General features: G+C 44.7%; 2 protein-coding genes across 2 annotated transcripts; both read left to right on the forward strand.

Annotated features, from left to right (window-relative positions):
• Nucleotides 1-887: 887 nt before the first annotated feature.
• On the forward strand, nucleotides 888-1,993 carry LOC135090422 (N66 matrix protein-like). Its single transcript, XM_063987175.1, has 2 exons — nucleotides 888-902; nucleotides 1,031-1,993. The coding sequence occupies exons 1-2, from the start codon at nucleotides 888-890 to the stop codon at nucleotides 1,991-1,993; spliced, it is 978 nt and encodes a 325-aa protein (XP_063843245.1).
• A 5,824-nt stretch (nucleotides 1,994-7,817) lies between these two features.
• Nucleotides 7,818-9,705, forward strand: LOC135090423 (uncharacterized PE-PGRS family protein PE_PGRS46-like). Its single transcript, XM_063987176.1, has 2 exons — nucleotides 7,818-7,848; nucleotides 8,336-9,705. The coding sequence occupies exons 1-2, from the start codon at nucleotides 7,818-7,820 to the stop codon at nucleotides 9,703-9,705; spliced, it is 1,401 nt and encodes a 466-aa protein (XP_063843246.1).
• The last annotated feature ends 8,410 nt before the right edge of the window (nucleotides 9,706-18,115 follow it).

Here is an 18,115-nt window from a genome sequence, read left to right on the forward strand (position 1 = left end):
TCTCACGGTGCCAGTAATTAGTCATTCACTCAGCTCATCACTTTTTGGCAGGTGTTGTGGGTGTTTTTTTCTCTAAAAGTAAAAAAAAAAGGAAGAATTTCGAAGGAAGGAAGACTGGTTTGGTTATTGGTATGGATTATTATTTTTTTTAATATATAAACTTGGAAATACAGAAAATAACGTTGTAGAAACGTATAAATGTATGCTTTAATTTATTCATATTTATTGATTGTGTGAATCGTACCAAAATAAAGAATTCTAAAGTTAAGTTTTTTGTATAACGTTCAGACAGAGACACAGACACGGATACACACACACACACACACACACACACACACACACACACACACACACACACACACACACACACACACACACAGACACACACACACACATACACACACACACACACACACACACACACACATAAACACACACACACACACACACACACACACACACACACACACACACACACACACACATACACACACACACACACACACACACAAACACACACACACACATAAACACACACACACACACACACACACACACACACACACACACACACACACACACACACACACACACACAAATTTGAAATTTTCATGAAACACAACACAAAGCACATCACACACCTCTGCTCTCTATTTACACATATTACTGAACTTTCAACACCCCCGCACTCTTTGTCTCTGCAGTTCTTCTCGGGGTCTGCTTCGCTTCAAGACTGAATGGAAACAGTCATGGCAACGGTAATGGCAACGGCAACGGTAACGGCTTCACCTATGGCGTTAACAGAAACGGGAATGGTGCCAACGGCAACGGAAAATACAGAAATGGAAACGGGAACGGTGTGAACGGCAACGGAAACACCAACGGCAATGGTGCTGTCAACGGCAACGGCTACACGAACGGCAACGGTGCTGTCAACGGCAACGGCTATACGAACGGCAACGGTGCTGTGAACGGCAACGGTAACGGTGCTGTTAACGGAAATGGTAACGGCAACGGGTACTCCTACCAGCCCCCCAGTGTACCTGTCAACCTGTACCAGACCCCAGGCAGCAACGGCAACGGTGCTGTGAACGGCAACGGTGCTATTAATGGCAACGGTTACACCAACGGTGTCAACGGCAACGGTGCTGTTAACGGAAACGGTTACACCAACGGTGTCAACGGCAACGGCGCTGTTAATGGAAACGGTTACACCAACGGTGTCAACGGCAACGGCGCAGTTAACGGAAACGGTTACTCCAACGGTGTCAACGGCAACGGCGCTGTTAACGGAAACGGCTACTCCAACGGTGTTAACGGCAACGGCGCTGTTAACGGAAATGGTTACTCCAACGGCCGTGTCAACGGTAACGGCGCCGTTAATGGAAACGGTTACTCCAACGGCCGCGTCAATGGAAATGGCGCCGTTAACGGAAATGGTTACTCCAATGGCCGCGTGAACGGCAACGGTTCTGTCAACGGTAATGGTTATTCCAACGGTCGCGTCAACGGTAACGGTTACTCCAACGGGCGTGTCAACGGAAACGGTGCTGTGAACGGTAGCGGTTACTCCAACGGCCGCGTCAACGGAAACGGTTACTCAAACGGTCTCGTTAACGGCAATGGTGCTGTCAACGGCAATGGTTACACCAATGGAGTCAGCAGTAATGGAGTGAACGGCAACGGGTACACTAACGGAGTCAATGGCAATGGTGCTGTTAACGGCAATGGGTACACCAACGGCGTCAACGGTAATGGAGTTAATGGCAATGGTTACACCAACGGAGTCAATGGCAATGGTGCTGTTAATGGCAACGGTTACACCAACGGTGTTAACGGCAACGGAGTGAACGGAAACGGTTACACTAACGGCGTTAACGGTAATGGCGCTGTCAACGGTAACGGTGCTGTCAACGGCAACGGCAACGGCAACGGGTACTCGTACCAGCCCCCCAGCGTTCCCGTCAACCTGTACCAGACCCCACAAGGCTAATGCGACGCCTGCCCCTTGAAGCCCCCTTTGGTTCCCAGCCCCACCCTGATGGCGACCACCCACTCGACCATCCCACCCACCTAATGGCGACCACCAACACCACCACCCTTCCCATCTCGGCAGCCGCGCAGGCGCCCCCTCCTCCATAAAGAGACACACACACACACACACACACACACACACACACACACCTGAACCTCACACGGTGAATGGACACAATGCAGCGATAACGATGCAAACAAACCATGAAGAGAAGTGATGGATATAAAAAAGGAAAGAATAAAAGAAAACTACAAGATAAAAAAAAATATATATATGTGAAATTTAAAAGATAAGAAAAAAAAAAAACGAGTATTTAAAGAAGAATAGGTAAGCGATCAGGTAAAGTTCTCATTCTCGCTGCAGGTTTCCACAGGTGTTGCCAAAGTCTCATATATCTATCTATCCGTATCTCAGAAGCCAGAACTAATAAGAAAAACCCACACAAGATTCCCTATCACAAAAAAATAGAACATAAATATCTAACATTTGAATTTTCCGTCTTGTTTATCTGCTTAAATTAACTACAACTATTTCACATCAAAAGATCAAGCTAAAAATGTTCAAGATCCTAGAAATTTCTCACTTTCTGCAAAATAACTAATAGGTTGCCTGTACATTTGGCTGCCAGGTGAACACTCTTATGTTGGGTGGGTTCCAAGTGCCAAAGGGCTTAGCTTCCCCTTGTTTCACTCTGTCCCTCCTCCATTGCTTGTAGCTACATAATTTATTGCTTGATAGACACCCTCTCCCCATGAACACTAAATTATTGACGACTTTCTACGAATCATCGAAGAAAACGAAATAAAAAGAAAAGTATATCTCTGAGTTTTATTCCTTTTATTTACCAAGAATGTGTAAAGAAAAACAGGAAAAAAAAAAAACAGCTGTTCTATGGTTTTATTACCCAGAATAAAATACTTTAAAAGAAAAACATGGAAGAAAAATACATAACAACATTGTACTGGGGCCGGTACACTCTGTTTATCCGCTTATCCAGGTCAGCAGGGAAACACCAAACACTGCTTAGAAGCTTCAGTATAATGACAGAATCTGCGGTATGGAGTGCGTAACAGACGCCAGAGAGACTGGCACATCACTCACTCAGCAACCCAGAGGCTAGCCGGCGACTGACCGACTAAGGAACAACAGCGAGGCGCGCGGGACGAGACACCAGTTCAAAATGATCTTGGATACAGATGAATAATAATAATAAAAATAATGACAATATCAATAATAATAAGAACAATAGTAATAATGTAAAGAAAACGAGCTGATACATATGAATACCTTGACAACATGACAACATAAATCAACAGGAAGATTCTTAAACATCTATCACTTCACAACCTTCTATCTGATCGCCAGTATGGGTTCCGTCAAGGCCGCTCTACTGGTGATCTTCTGGCTTTCCTTACTGAGTCTTGGTCATCCTCTTTTAGAGACTTTGGTGAAACTTTTGCTGTTGCCTTGGACATCTCAAAAGCCTTTGATAGAGTCTGGCACAAAGCTTTGATTTCCAAACTACCCTCCTACGGTTTCTATCCTTCTCTCTGTAACTTCATCTCAAGTTTCCTTTCTGACCGTTCTATTGCTGCTGTGGTAGACGGTCACTGTTCTTCTCCTAAATCTATTAACAGTGGTGTTCCTCAGGGTTCTGTCCTGTCACCCACTCTCTTATTATTCATTAATGATATTCTAAACCAAACTTCTTGTCCTATCCACTCCTACACTGATGATACCACCCTGCTTTTTTCCACGTCTTTTCATAGACGTCCAACCCTTCAGGAGGTAAACATATCACGCAGGGAAGCCACAGAACGCCTGACTTCTGATCTTTCTAAAATTTCTGATTGGGGGAGAGCAAACTTGGTATTGTACAATACCTCAAAAACTCAATTCCTCCATCTATCAACTCGACACAACCTTCCAGACAACTATCCCCTCTTCTTCAATGACACTCAACTGTCCCCCTCTTCTACACTGAACATCCTTGGTCTGTCCTTTACTTATAATTTGAACTGGAAACTTCACATCTCATCTCTAGCTAAAACAGCTTCTATGAAGTTAGGTGTTCTGAGACGTCTCCGCCAGTTTTTCTCACCCCCCCAGCCGCTAACTCTGTACAAGGGCCTTATCCGTCCATGTATGGAGTATGCTTCACATGTCTGGGGGGGTTCCACTCATACTGCTCTTCTAGACAAGGTGGAATCAAAAGCTTTTCGTCTCATCAACTCCTCTCCTCTAACTGTCTTCAGCCCCTCTCTCACCGCCGCAATGTTGCATATCTAGCTGTCTTCTACCGCTATTTTCATGCCAACTGCTCTTCTGATCTTGCTAACTGCATGCCTCCCCTCCTTCCGCGGCCTCGCTGCACAAGACTTTCTTCTTTCTCTCACCCCTATTCTGTCCACCTCTCTAACGCAAGAGTTAACCAGTATTCTCAATCATTCATCCCTTTCTCTGGTAAACTCTGGAACTCCCTGCCTGCTTCTGTATTTCCACCTTCCTATGACTTGAATTCCTTCAAGAGGGAGGTTTCAAGACACTTATCCACCAATTTTTGACCACTGCTTTGACCCTTTTATGGGACTGGCATTTCAGTGGGCATTTTTTTTATTAGATTTTTGTTGCCCTTGGCCAGTATCCTTCCTACATAAAAAAAAAGAAAAAAAAAAGAGACTATTGAGAGAGAGAGAGAGAGAGAGAGAGAGAGAGAGAGAGAGAGAGAGAGAGAGAGAGAGAGAGAGAGAGAGAGAGAGAGAGAGAGAGAGAGAGAGAGAGAGAGAGAGAGAGAGAACTATGTCACAACGATCCACGTGATAGAGCTTTGAGTGAGTGGCAAATCCATGTCTTTTTGTTCAGGTGGAGAAGGATTAAGTTGTAAAGGATTAGTGGAACGTAATATTCTGTGGGATTAAAACTGTTTCCTGCACGTGGAAGGAGACTACGCTTCTGGCAGTCACTCTGAATCCTCGCTGTCTCTTGGATCAGCTGGGAGGGGATCGGAGGGAAATATGAGTGGGATTCCAGGCTTGTGTATGGGTGAGTTAGGGTGAGTTAGGGTCTCAAGTATTGAGTGAAGTGTTAGGATTTTTGGCATTAGGTGAAGAAGTATTAGGGTCCTTAGGATTAGGTGGAGGTGAGATTAGGTCTTGAGGATTTGGATCTTCAAGATGCGGGTCTTTAGGATTAGTTAAGATGCTGTCAGAGTCTGTAGAAGTATTAGAGTCTTGGGAAGCAGATTGAGAAGTATCAGGGTCTTGGGGAGAAGAATGAGAAGTATCATAGTATTGGGGAGAAGAATAAGTAATATCAGGGTCCTATGGAGCAGAATGAGAAGTATCAGGGTCTTGGGAAAGCAGACTGAGGAGTATCAGGGTTTTTCGGAGCAGAATGAGAAGTATCAGGGTCTTTGGGGAAAGAATAAGAAGTATCAGGGTCTTGAGGAGGAAACTGAGGATCATTAGGGTCTTGAAGAGACGAATGAGGAGCATCAGGGTCTCGAGGACCAGGCTGAAGAGGAATAGTCTTGGGGACCATACTGAGAAATATCAGGGTCTTGGGGTCTGGTCTGAGAAGTAACAATTTCATGGGGAACAGGTTCAGAAGTATCACGGTCTAAGGGACCAATTTGAGGAGTACTAGGGTTTTGTGGACTGACTGAGAAGTATTAAAGTTTTCAGGACCAGAATGTGGAGTATCAAGATCTTGGGAGTCAAACTGAGAAGTAGTAGGTGTTTGGAGACTAGACTGAGGAGTATTAGGGTCTTCATTATTAGTTGGAGGAGAATAATGGGATCTTTAAAACCTGTCTCAAATGTAGCATGGTCTTGAGGACCAGAATGAATAGTATCAGGGTCTTGGGGAATGGAGTGAGGAGTTTCAGAATACTGTGGACCAGACTGAAAAGTATCAGGATCTTGGGGACCAAACGGAATCGTATCAGCGACTTCGGGACTAGACTGAGGAGTGTTAGGGTCTTGAGAACCAGGCTCTGGAGTATTGCGGTTTGGGGATCCAACTCATTATTATTGTCCTGAGAACCTGGCTGAGGAGTATTAGGGTCTTGAGATGCAAACTGAGGAGTATTACGGTGTTGGAGAGCACTAGGGTCTTGAGAACCATATTGAGAAGTATTAGGGTCTTGGGGACCTGACTGAGAAATATTAAGGTACTGGGGAGTAGAGTGAAGAATGTCAGGGTCTTGTTGACCAGACTAATGAGTATCAGGATTTTATGGACCTGTCTGAGGAGTATTATGGTACTGGGACCAGACTGAGAATATCAGGGTCTTCATTATTAGTTGGAAGTGAGTAATAGTCTTTAGTTTTATCTAGAGAAGCATTGGGATCTTGGATAGCAGACTAAGTAGTGTCAGGGTCTTGGGGACCACAGTGAGGGACCATACTGAAAAGTATTAGGGTCTTTGGGACCAGATTGAGGAAGATCAAGGTCTTGGGGACCTGGCTCAGAAATATCAGGTTCCAAGGGACCAGCCTGAAGGGTAGTAAGGTTTTGTGGACCTGAATTGGAAGTACTATAGTTTTCAGGACCAGAATTGGAAATATCAGGGTCTTGTGAGTCAGGCTGAAGAGCAGTAGGATCTTGGGTATTTGGCTGAGTAGGCTTGGGGTCTTCATTAATAGTTGGAGGAGAATAATTTTGTTTGGGTTTGTCTGGAGAAGTGTTAAGGTCTTGAGCACCAGACTGAGGAGTATCGGGGTTTGTGGGACCACACTATCATGGTCTTGGGGGACAGACTAAGGACTGTCACGGTCTTGTGAATCAGACTGAGGAGCATTAGAGACCTCAATATCAGAATGAGGAGTATTAGGGTATTGGGAACCGATTTGAGGAGTATTATGGTCTTGGGGACCAGAGTGAAGAGTATCTGGGTCCTCAGGACCAGACTGAGGAGCATTACGTTCTTGGGGACCAGATTGAGGAGGAGTATCAGGGTATTAAGGACTAGACTGAGGAGTATTAGGGTTTTTTTTAACCAGACTGAAGACTATTACGGTCTTGGGAACTTGCCTTTGGAGTACTGGGATCTTCGGGACCCAACTCTTTATTATTGTCTTGAGGGTCTGGCTGAGGAGTATTAGGGTCTTGAGAACCAGACTGAGAAGTATTAGGGTCTTGGAACCAGACTGAGAAATATTAGGTTCTTGGAGACCAGACTGAAGAGTATTATGGTCTTGAATATTAACTGGAGGATAGTAATAGTCTTTTTGTTTATCTAGAGAAGCATTGGGAACTTGGGGAGCAGACTGAGTGTCTTGGAGACCAGAATGAGGATTAGTAGGATCTCGAGACTCAGACTGAGAATGATCAGGCTTTTTGGAAGCAGACTGATGAGCATTAGGGTATTCGGGAAGAGACAGAGGAATATTAGCGTCTTGAGGAAGAGACTGTTGAGTATCAGGGTCTTGGGGACCAGACTCTCTCTCGGACCTCACCTCCTCTCCCCTTATTTTCCCCCCTTCCTTTCACCTCTCCCCATTTTCCTCTTTCCTCTTCCTCAACGCAATTTCTCTCCCCGTCCTTGACCTCCCAGAGCAGATACTGGGGAGAGTCAGCGCTGACTGCTGTATATAAGAGCGAGGGAGGCACACACAGGCAGACAGACGCATCACTCCCTCGACAACACCTCTAGTAGTCTGCTCATCGACCCAAGAACAGTAAACATCAAGATCTCTCCGTTTTCTTTCGTCTGTCTCCCTGTTTCTTCACCTCGCTCTCGTACTCACGCTTCCTCCTGTGAGTGGTTTCTGTAACAACCATGAGGGTCGCTGCCTGTCTCATCCTCCCAGGTAAGACTTTTTTTACACTGTTTCTCTCACGGTGCCAGTAATTAGTCATTCACTCAGCTCATCACTTTTTGGCAGGTGTTGTGGGTGTTTTTTTCTCTAAAAGTAAAAAAAAAAGGAAGAATTTCGAAGGAAGGAAGACTGGTTTGGTTATTGGTATGGATTATTATTTTTTTTTTAATATATAAACTGGGAAATACAGAAAATAACGTTGTAGAAACGTATAAATGTATGCTTTAATTTATTCACATTTATTGATTGTGTGAATCGTACCAAAATAAAGAATTCTAAAGTTAAGTTTTTTGTATAACGTTCAGACAAAGACACAAACACGGATACACACACACACACACACACACACACACACACACACACACACACACACACACACACACACACACACATAAATTTGAAATCACACACCACTGCTCTCTATTTTCACATATTACTGAACTTTGAACACACCCCCGCACTCTTTGTCTCTCTGCAGTTCTTCTCGGGGTCTGCTTCGCTTCAAGACTGAATGGAAACAGTCATGGCAACGGTAATGGCAACAGCAACGGGAACGGCTTCACCTATGGCGTTAACAGAAACGGGAATGGTGCCAACGGCAACGGAAAATACAGAAATGGAAACGGGAACGGTGTGAACGGCAACGGTTACACCAACGGCAATGGTGCTGTCAACGGCAACGGCTACACGAACGGCAACGGTGCTGTCAACGGCAACGGTAACGGTGCTGTTAACGGAAATGGTAACGGCAACGGGTACTCCTACCAGCCCCCTAGTGTACCTGTGAACCTGTACCAGACCCCAGGCAGCAACGGCAACGGTGCTGTGAACGGCAACGGTGCTATCAATGGCAACGGTTACACCAACGGTGTCAACGGCAACGGTGCTGTTAACAGAAACGGTTACACCAACGGTGTCAACGGCAACGGCGCTGTTAACGGAAACGGTTACTCCAACGGTGTCAACGGCAACGGCGCTGTTAACGGAAACGGTTACTCCAACGGTGTCAACGGCAACGGCGCTGTTAACGGAAACGGTTATTCCAACGGTGTCAACGGCAACGGCGCTGTTAACGGAAACGGTTACTCCAACGGTGTCAACGGCAACGGCGCTGTTAACGGAAACGGTTATTCCAACGGCCGCGTCAACGGTAACGGCGCCGTTAATGGAAACGGTTACTCCAATGGCCGCGTCAACGGAAATGGCGCCGTTAACGGAAATGGTTACTCCAATGGCCGCGTCAACGGAAATGGTGCCGTTAACGGAAATGGTTACTCCAATGGCCGCGTCAACGGAAATGGCGCCGTTAACGGAAATGGTTACTCCAATGGCCGCGTGAACGGCAACGGTGCTGTCAACGGTAATGGTTATTCCAACGGTCGCGTCAACGGTAACGGTTACTCCAACGGGCGTGTCAACGGAAACGGTGCTGTGAATGGTAACGGTTACTCAAACGGTCGCGTCAACGGAAACGGTTACTCCAACGGTCTCGTTAACGGCAATGGTTACACCAATGGAGTGAACGGTAATGGAGTGAACGGCAAAGGGTACACTAACGGAGTCAATGGCAATGGTGCTGTTAACGGCAATGGGTACACCAACGGCGTCAACGGTAATGGAGTTAATGGCAATGGTTACACCAACGGAGTCAATGGCAATGGTGCTGTTAATGGCAACGGTTACACCAACGGTGTTAACGGCAACGGAGTGAACGGAAACGGTTACACTAACGGCGTTAACGGTAATGGCGCTGTCAACGGTAACGGTACTGTGAACGGCAACGGCAACGGGTACTCGTACCAGCCCCCTAGCGTTCCCGTCAACCTGTACCAGACCCCACGAGGCTAATGCGACGCCTGCCCCTTGAATCCCCCTTTGGTTCCCAGCCCCACCCTGATGGCGACCACCCACCCGACCATCCCACTCACCTAATGGCGACCACCAACACCACCACCCTTCCCATCTTGGCAGCCGCGTAGGCACCCCCTACCCCATAAAGAGACACACACAGACACACACACACACACCTGAACCTCACACGGTGAATGGACACAATGCAGCGATAACGATGCAAACAAACCATGAAGAGAAGTGATGGATATAAAAAAGGAAAGAATAAAAGAAAACTACAAGACAAAAAAAAAATAAAAAAAATTGAAATTTAAAAGATAAGAAAAAAAAAAAAATAACCGAGTATTTAAAGAAGAACAGATAAGCGATCAGGTAGAGTTCTCATTCTCGCTGCAGGTTTCCACAGGTGTTGCCAAAGTCTCATATATCTATCTATCCGTATCTCAGAAGCCAGAACTAATAAGAAAAACCCACACAAGATTCCCTATCACACAAAAATAAAACATAAATATCTAACATTTGAATTTTCCGTCTTGTTTATCTGCTTACAGTAACTACTACTATTTCACATCAAAAGATCAAGCTAAAAATGTTGAAGATCCTAGAAATTTCTCACTTTCTGCAAAATAACTAATTGGTTGCCTGTACATTTGGCTGCCAGGTGAACACTCTTATGTTGGGTGGGTTCCAAGTGCCAAAGGGCTTAGCTTCCCCTTGTTTCACTCTGTCCCTCCTCCATTGCTTGTAGCTACATAATTTATTGCTTGATAGACACCCTTTCCCCATGAACACTAAATTATTGACGTCTGTCTACGAATCATCGAAGAAAACGAAATAAAAAGAAAAGTATATCCCTGAGTTTCATTCCTTTTATTTACCAAGAATGTGTGAAGAAAAAATGGAAAAAAAAACAGATGTTTTATGGTTTTATTACCCAGAATAAAATACTTTAAAACAAAAACATGGAAGAAAAACACATAACAACATTGTACTGGGGCCGGTACACTCTGTTTATCCGCTTATCCAGGTCAGCAGGGAAACACCAAACACTGCTTAGAAGCTTCAGTATAATGACAGAATCTGCGGTATGGAGTACGTAACAGACGCCAGAGAGACTGGCACATCACTCACTCAGCAACCCAGAGGCTAGCCGGCGACTGACCGACTAAGGAACAACAGCGAGGCGCGCGGGACATAAGAACATAAGAAATAAGGGAAGCTGCAAGAAGCGACCAGGCTTACACGTGGCAGTCCCTGTATGAAACACACCTACCTATTTCCATCCGTTACTCCCATCCATAAGCTTGTCTAATCTTCTCTTAATACTCTCTAGTGTCTTAGCACTAACTACATGACCACTGAGTCCGTTCCACTCATCTACCCTTCTATTTGAGAACCAATTTTTTCCTATCTCCTTCCTGAACCTAAATTTTTTTTAGCTTGAACCCGTTATTTCTTGTTCTACCCTGGTTGCTGATCCTAAGAATTTTGTTTACATCTCCCTTGTTATAACCCTTATACCACTTAAAGACTTCTATCAGGTCTCCTCTTAACCTACGTCTCTCTAAAGAATGTAAATTTAACAGCTTCAACCTCGCCTCGTAAGGAATACTCCTCATCCCCTGTATCCTTATAGTCATTCTTCTCTGTACTGATTCTAATAGACCTATATCTTTCCTGTAATGTGGGGACCAGAACTGCACAGCGTAGTCTAGATGAGGTCTGACCAGCGCCAAGTTTAACTTTAATATTACTTCCGGCCTTCTACTTTTAACACTCCTAAAAATTAATCCTAGTACCCTATTTGCCTTGTTTGTGGCTTCTATGCATTGTTTCCTTATACGGAGTTCAGAGCTAACTATAACTCCTAAATCTTTCTCGTACCCTGTACCTACCAGAGTTTGGTTGTTTACTGTGTACCTATTGTGTGGGTTTCCTCTACCTACGCTAAGCACTTTGCATTTATTGATATTAAATTGCATTTGCCATCTATCCGTCCATTCATTCATTCTATCTAAGTCTGCCTGCAAGGCGATGGCATCCGATTCTGACCTAATTAACATCACTACTAATTCCACTATCCAAGTCAATGATATATATTAGAAATAACAATGGCCCTAATACTGATCCCTGTGGCACCCCACTAATTACATGACCCTACTCGGATTTCGAGCCGTTTATTACCACCCTCTGTCGCCTGTTACCAAGCCATGACCCTATCCAGCCTAACACCTTCCCATCTATCCCGTGTGCCCTAACCTTTCTCAGGAGCCTTTGATGGGGTACCTTGTCAAATGCTTTACTAAAGTCCAGATATAAGATATCATAACTATCACCATTATCTACTGCCTCGTACACCTTACTGTAAAAACTTAACAAGTTTGTCAGGCAAGACTTCCCCTTCGTGAAGCCATGCTGTGACTGATTTATCAAGTTATGTTTGTCTAAATGTTCCCCAATGTTCCTCGCTATTATTGACTCTAATACTTTGCCTACAACTGAAGCTAAGCTGACAGGTCTATAATTAGACGCTAAAGTTTTATCTCCTTTCTTAAAGATGGGTACCACATTAGCCTGCCTCCACATTACTGGTACCTCACCCGACTCCAGTGATTTCCTAAAGACAGAAACTAACGGCTCACTAATAATCTCTTTACATTCCTTAAGTACTCTGGGATATATTTCATCAGGTCATGGTGACTTGAACTTTTTTAGCCTATCTATCTCCTGTTCCACTATCTCCCTAGTTATGGAAATATCTGTCAGCTTCTCATTCTCATCTGCTCTAAACACCTGTTCACTATCTGGAATATCCTGCATGTTTTCCTTTTTTTTTTTTTTTATGTAGGGATGACACTGGCCAAGGGCAACAGAAATCTAATAAAAAAAATGCCCACTGAAATGCCAGTCCCATAAAAGGGCCAAGCAGTGGTCAAAAATTGATGAATAAGTGTCTTGAAACCTCCCTCTTGAAGGAATTCAAGTCATAGGAAGGTGGAAATACAGAAGCAGGCAGGGAGTTCCATAGTTTAGCAGAGAAAGGGATGAATGATTGAGAATACTGGTTAACTCTTGCATTAGAGAGGTGGACAGAATAGGGGTGAGAGAAAGAAGAAAGTCTTGTGCAGCGAGGCCGCGGGAGGAGGGGAGGCATGCAGTTAGCAAGATCAGAAGAGCAGTTAGCATGAAAATAGCGGTAGAAGACAGCTAGATATGCATCACTGCGGCGGTGAGAGGGAGGCTGAAGACAGTCAGTTAGAGGAGAGGAGTTGATGAGACGAAAAGCTTTTGATTCCACCCTGTCTAGAAGAGCAGTATGAGTGGAACCCCCCCCAGACATGTGAAGCATACTCCATACATGGACGGATAAGGCCCTTGTACAGAGTTAGCAGCTGGGGGGGTGAGAAAAACTGGCGGAGACGTCTCAGAACACCTAACTTCATAGAAGCTATTTTAGCTAGAGATGAGATGTGAAGTTTCCAGTTCAGATTATAAGTAAAGGACAGACCGAGGATGTTCAGTGTAGAAGAGGGGGACAGTTGAGTGTCATTGAAGAAGAGGGGATAGTTGTCTGGAAGGTTGTGTCGAGTTGATAGATGGAGGAATTGAGTTTTTGAGGCATTGAACAATACCAAGTTTGCTCTGCCCCAATCAGAAATTTTAGAAAGATCAGAAGTCAGGCGTTCTGTGGCTTCCCTGCGTGATATGTTTACCTCCTGAAGGGTTGGACGTCTATGAAAAGACGTGGAAAAGTGCAGGGTGGTATCATCAGCGTAGGAGTGGATAGGACAAGAAGTTTGGTTTAGAAGATCATTAATGAATAATAAGAAGAGAGTGGGTGACAGGACAGAACCCTGAGGAACACCACTGTTAATAGATTTAGGAGAAGAACAGTGACCGTCTACCACAGCAGCAATAGAACGGTCAGAAAGGAAACTTGAGATGAAGTTACAGAGAGAAGGATAGAAACCGTAGGAGGGTAGTTTGGAAATCAAAGCTTTGTGCCAGACTCTATCAAAAGCTTTTGAGATGTCCAAGGCAACAGCAAAAGTTTCACCAAAGTCTCTAAAAAAGGATGACCAAGACACAGTAAGGAAAGCCAGAAGATCACCAGTAGAGCGGCCTTGACGGAACCCATACTGGCGATCAGATAGAAGATTGTGAAGTGATAGATGTTTAAGAATCTTCCTGTTGAGGATAGATTCAAAAACTTTAGATAGGCAGGAAATTAAAGCAATAGGACGGTAGTTTGAGGGATTAGAACGGTCACCCTTTTTAGGAACAGGTTGAATGTAGGCAAACTTCCAGCAAGAAGGAAAGGTAGATGTTGACAGACAGAGCTGAAAGAGTTTGACTAGGCAAGGTGCAAGCATGGAGGCACAGTTTCGGAGAACAATAGGAGGGACCCCATCAGGTCCATAAGCCTTCCGAGGGTTTAGGCCAGCGAGGGCATGGAAAACATCATTGCGAAGAATTTTAATAGGTAGCATGAAGTAGTCAGAGGGTGGAGGAGAGGGAGGAACAAACCCAGAATCGTCCAAGGTAGAGTTTTTAGCAAAGGTTTGAGCAAAGAGTTCAGCTTTAGAAATAGATGTGATAGCAGTGGCGCTATCTGGTTGAAATAGAGGAGGGAAAGAAGAAGAAGCAAAGTTATTCGAGATATTTTTGGCTAGATGCCAGAAATCACGAGGGGAGTTAGATCTTGAAAGGTTTTGACATTTTCTGTTAATGAAGGAGTTTTTGGCTAGTTGGAGAACAGACTTGGCATGGTTCCGGGCAGAAATATAAAGTGTATGAGATTCTGGTGATGGAAGGCTTAAGTACCTTTTGTGGGCCACCTCTCTATCATGTACAGTATAGCACGAGAACAAGCTGTGTTAAACCAAGGTTTGGAAGGAGGAATGTATGCCTCCATGCCAGACACTATCATCTCTGTTATGCGCTCAGCACACAAAGACGGGTCTCTGACACGGAAGCAGTAGTCATTCCAAGGAAAATCAGCAAAATACCTCCTCAGGTCCCCCCAACTAGCAGAGGCAAAACGCCAGAGGCACCTTCGCTTAGGGGGATCATGAGGAGGGATTGGAGTGATAGGACAAGATAAAGATATGAGATTGTGATCGGAGGAGCCCAACGGAGAAGAAAGGGTGACAGCATAAGCAGAAGGATTAGAGGTCAGGAAAAGGTCAAGAATGTTGGGCGTATCTCCAAGACGGTCAGGAATACGAGTAGGGTGTTGCACCAATTGCTCTAGGTCATGGAGGACAGCAAAGTTGTAGGCTAGTTCACCAGGATGGTCAGTGAAGGGAGAGGAAAGCCAAAGCTGGTGGTGAACATTGAAGTCTCCAAGAATGGAGATCTCTGCAAAAGGGAAGAGGGTCAGAATGTGCTCCACTTTGGAAGTTAAGTAGTCAAAGAATTTCTTATAGTCAGAGGAGTTAGGTGAGAGGTATACAGCACAGATAAATTTAGTATGAGAGTGACTCTGTAGTCGTAGCCAGATGGTGGAAAACTCGGAAGATTTAAGAGCGTGGGCACGAGAGCAGGTTAAGTCATTGCGCACATAAACGCAGCATCCAGGTTTGGATCGAAAATGAGGATAGAGAAAGTAGGAGGGAACAGAAAAGGGGCTACTGTCAGCTGCCTCAGACACCTGAGTTTCAGTGAGGAAAAGAAGATGAGGTTTAGAAGAGGAGAGGTGGTGTTCTACAGATTGAAAATTAGATCTTAGACCGCGAATGTTGCAGAAGTTAATGAAGAAAAAGTTGACGGGGGTGTCAAGACACTTAGGGTCGTCGACAAAAAGGCAGTCAGACCTGGGGACATTTATGGTCCCCTCCCCAGATGGGGACTCCGAGGCTGGTGTAGGAGTCGCCATGATGATTTTAAAATTTTTGAGTGAAGGTTGTGTGTGTTATTAGGTGCTTATAGTTTTGTGTGGAGGAAGAGACTTGTCTTTAGAGGGCAGGCTGTGACTGCCCCCTTGTGTTGTGAGACACAAAGGGAAACGTTCAGTGAGGTCACAGCTGGGTTTAATGATAAGTTCACAGCACCCCCTGAACAGTGCTTTAGACCTCACTGGGAGTAATTATCGTTTCGGCAGGTGTCTACTGCCTCCTCCTTCCTGGGTGAAGACAGTTAAAAAAATAATCATTCAGAAGTTTACTTACCTCCTCCCCAGAACTAACCAGCTCCCCATCTGCTGCCTTTAATGGACTTACAGTATCCTTATTCTTCGTCCTGTATACCTGATAAAATCCCTTGGGGTCCGTCTTCGCCTGGCTGGCTACCTTTAATTCATAATTGTCCTTAGCTTTTCTCGTTGACTTCCTGACTGTTCTGACTAATTCATTATATTCTGTCCTTAAAACTTCTTCACCTGCCCTTAATCTCTTCTCTTACGCCCTATATAATGCTTTAACCTAGCAGTCATCCATTTAGGGTAATTTTTTTGTGATGTTATTGTTCTATACGGGATATTTGCTAACTGACCTGTATGAACTTTATCTACGAAATATTTATACAATTCATCTACATTTACTTCACCTAATCCCCTCATCTCGTCCCCTACCATCCTCTCCCCTCCCTCATCTACTCGCCTCGACCTCACCTCTCTCATTTCAGCATGACCTGACATTCCAACATACTCACACCTATCTCCCCCCTTCCTCTTTCCTCCTCCCTTCCGGAGCCTCACCTCACCTCTCTCATCCTGCCTTATCTCTCTGAACTCCGTCCCTGACCTGACCTCACCCTGCATCCTTTGCCAGTCCACTCCTTGGAGGTACCTTTTTAATTCTTCAAAATCTGCTCTCCTAAAGTCAGGTATTTTACTAGTGTTTTTGTTTCTAACAGTTTCTTCCCATTCTAAATTGTACCTAATTTCCCTATGGTCACTGTTACCTAGCTGTCCTCCAACCTCTACCTGCGTGACTGCTTCCTCCCTGTTAGTAAGAATTAAATCTAGAATATTATTCCCCCTTGTGGGTTCTACGACTACCTGTTTAAAAAAATTATCCTGAATTACCTTTAAGAAATTCCTCTGCTTCCTTGTTACCCACAATCAGACTCCAGTCGATATTCCTAAAATCAAAATCTACCACACATACCTGACTGTACCTGCCTGCTCTATTTAATTCCTGCCACAGTGAGGTGTTAATTTCCTCTGTATTGGTCGGTGGTCTGTAAACTACCCCTAGTACTAATGACTGCGATCCTTCCTTAATATTTACCCATATCAACTCTGCTTTGTTATCTGTTTTAATTCTATTGTTCATACAACACTGTAATGTGTCCATAACGTATAACGCGACGCCTCCTCCTCTCCTGTTTTCCCTATCTTTATAGAACATTGTATACCCATCTATCTTAACCTCTGGATTAAATACTTTTCCTGACATATCTAACCAAGTTTCAGTTAAAGCAATGATATCAAATTTCTCTGCGCTCGCTATTCCTCTAAGCAAGTCTATTCTATTCAGAATACTTCTACAGTTTGTGTAATAAACACTAAAGCTATTTCTCACCATCCCTGAGCTAGCTACCTTTCTAGATTTAACTAATTTGCCCCTCGCCTTCTCCTCACTATTGGGTACCAAACTGAGGAGTATTAGGTTCTTGGGGACCAGATCAGGAGTATCAGGGTATTGGGAACCAGACTGAGTTGTATTATGGCCTTGGGGACCAGACTGAAGAGTATCTGGGTCCTCAGGACCATACGAAGGAGCATTACGTTCTTGGGGACCAGACTGAGGAGTATCAGGGCATTAGGGGCCAGACTGAGGAGTATTAGGGTCTTGGGGACTAGACTGAGTATTATATGGGTATTAAGGGCCAGACTGAGGAGTATTAGGGTCTTGGGAACTACACTGAGTATTATCATGGTATTGGGGACCAGACTGAAGAGTATTAGCGTTTTTTGGACCAGACTGAAGAATACGGTCTTGGGAACTTGCCTGTGGAGTATTGGGGTCTTCGGGACCCAACTCTTTATTATTGTCTTGAGGGCCTAGCTGAGGAGTATTAGGGTCTTGAGGAAGAGACTGCTGAGTATCAGGGTCTTGGGGACCAGTCTCTCTCTCAGACCTCACCCCCTCTCCCCTTACTTTTCTCCCTTCCTTTCACCTCTCAGCTTTTTCCTCTTTCCTCCTCTTCAATGCAATTTATCTACCCGTCCTTGACCTCCGAGAGCGCATACTGGGAAGAGTCAGCGCTGACTGCTGTATATAAGAGCGAGGGAGGCACACACACAGGCAGACAGACGCATCACTCCCTCGACAACACCTCTAGTAGTCTGCTCATCGACCCCAAGAACTGTAAACATCAAGATTTCTTTCGTCTGTCTCCCTGTTTTTCCACCTCGCTCTCGTACTCACGCTTCCTCCTGTGAGTGGTTTCTGTAGCAGCC

The sequence above is a fragment of the Scylla paramamosain genome, chromosome 35, assembly GCF_035594125.1.
Source record: "Scylla paramamosain isolate STU-SP2022 chromosome 35, ASM3559412v1, whole genome shotgun sequence".
Classification (NCBI taxonomy): domain Eukaryota; kingdom Metazoa; phylum Arthropoda; class Malacostraca; order Decapoda; family Portunidae; genus Scylla; species Scylla paramamosain.

Bases quoted from the DNA above. Each gene is read 5' to 3' on its own strand.
- LOC135090423 (XM_063987176.1), top strand. From the start codon at position 7,818: ATGAGGGTCGCTGCCTGTCTCATCCTCCCAG. The intron at 7,849-8,335 runs GTAAGACTTTTT...GTCTCTCTGCAG, and splicing joins TGCCTGTCTCATCCTCCCAG to TTCTTCTCGGGGTCTGCTTC.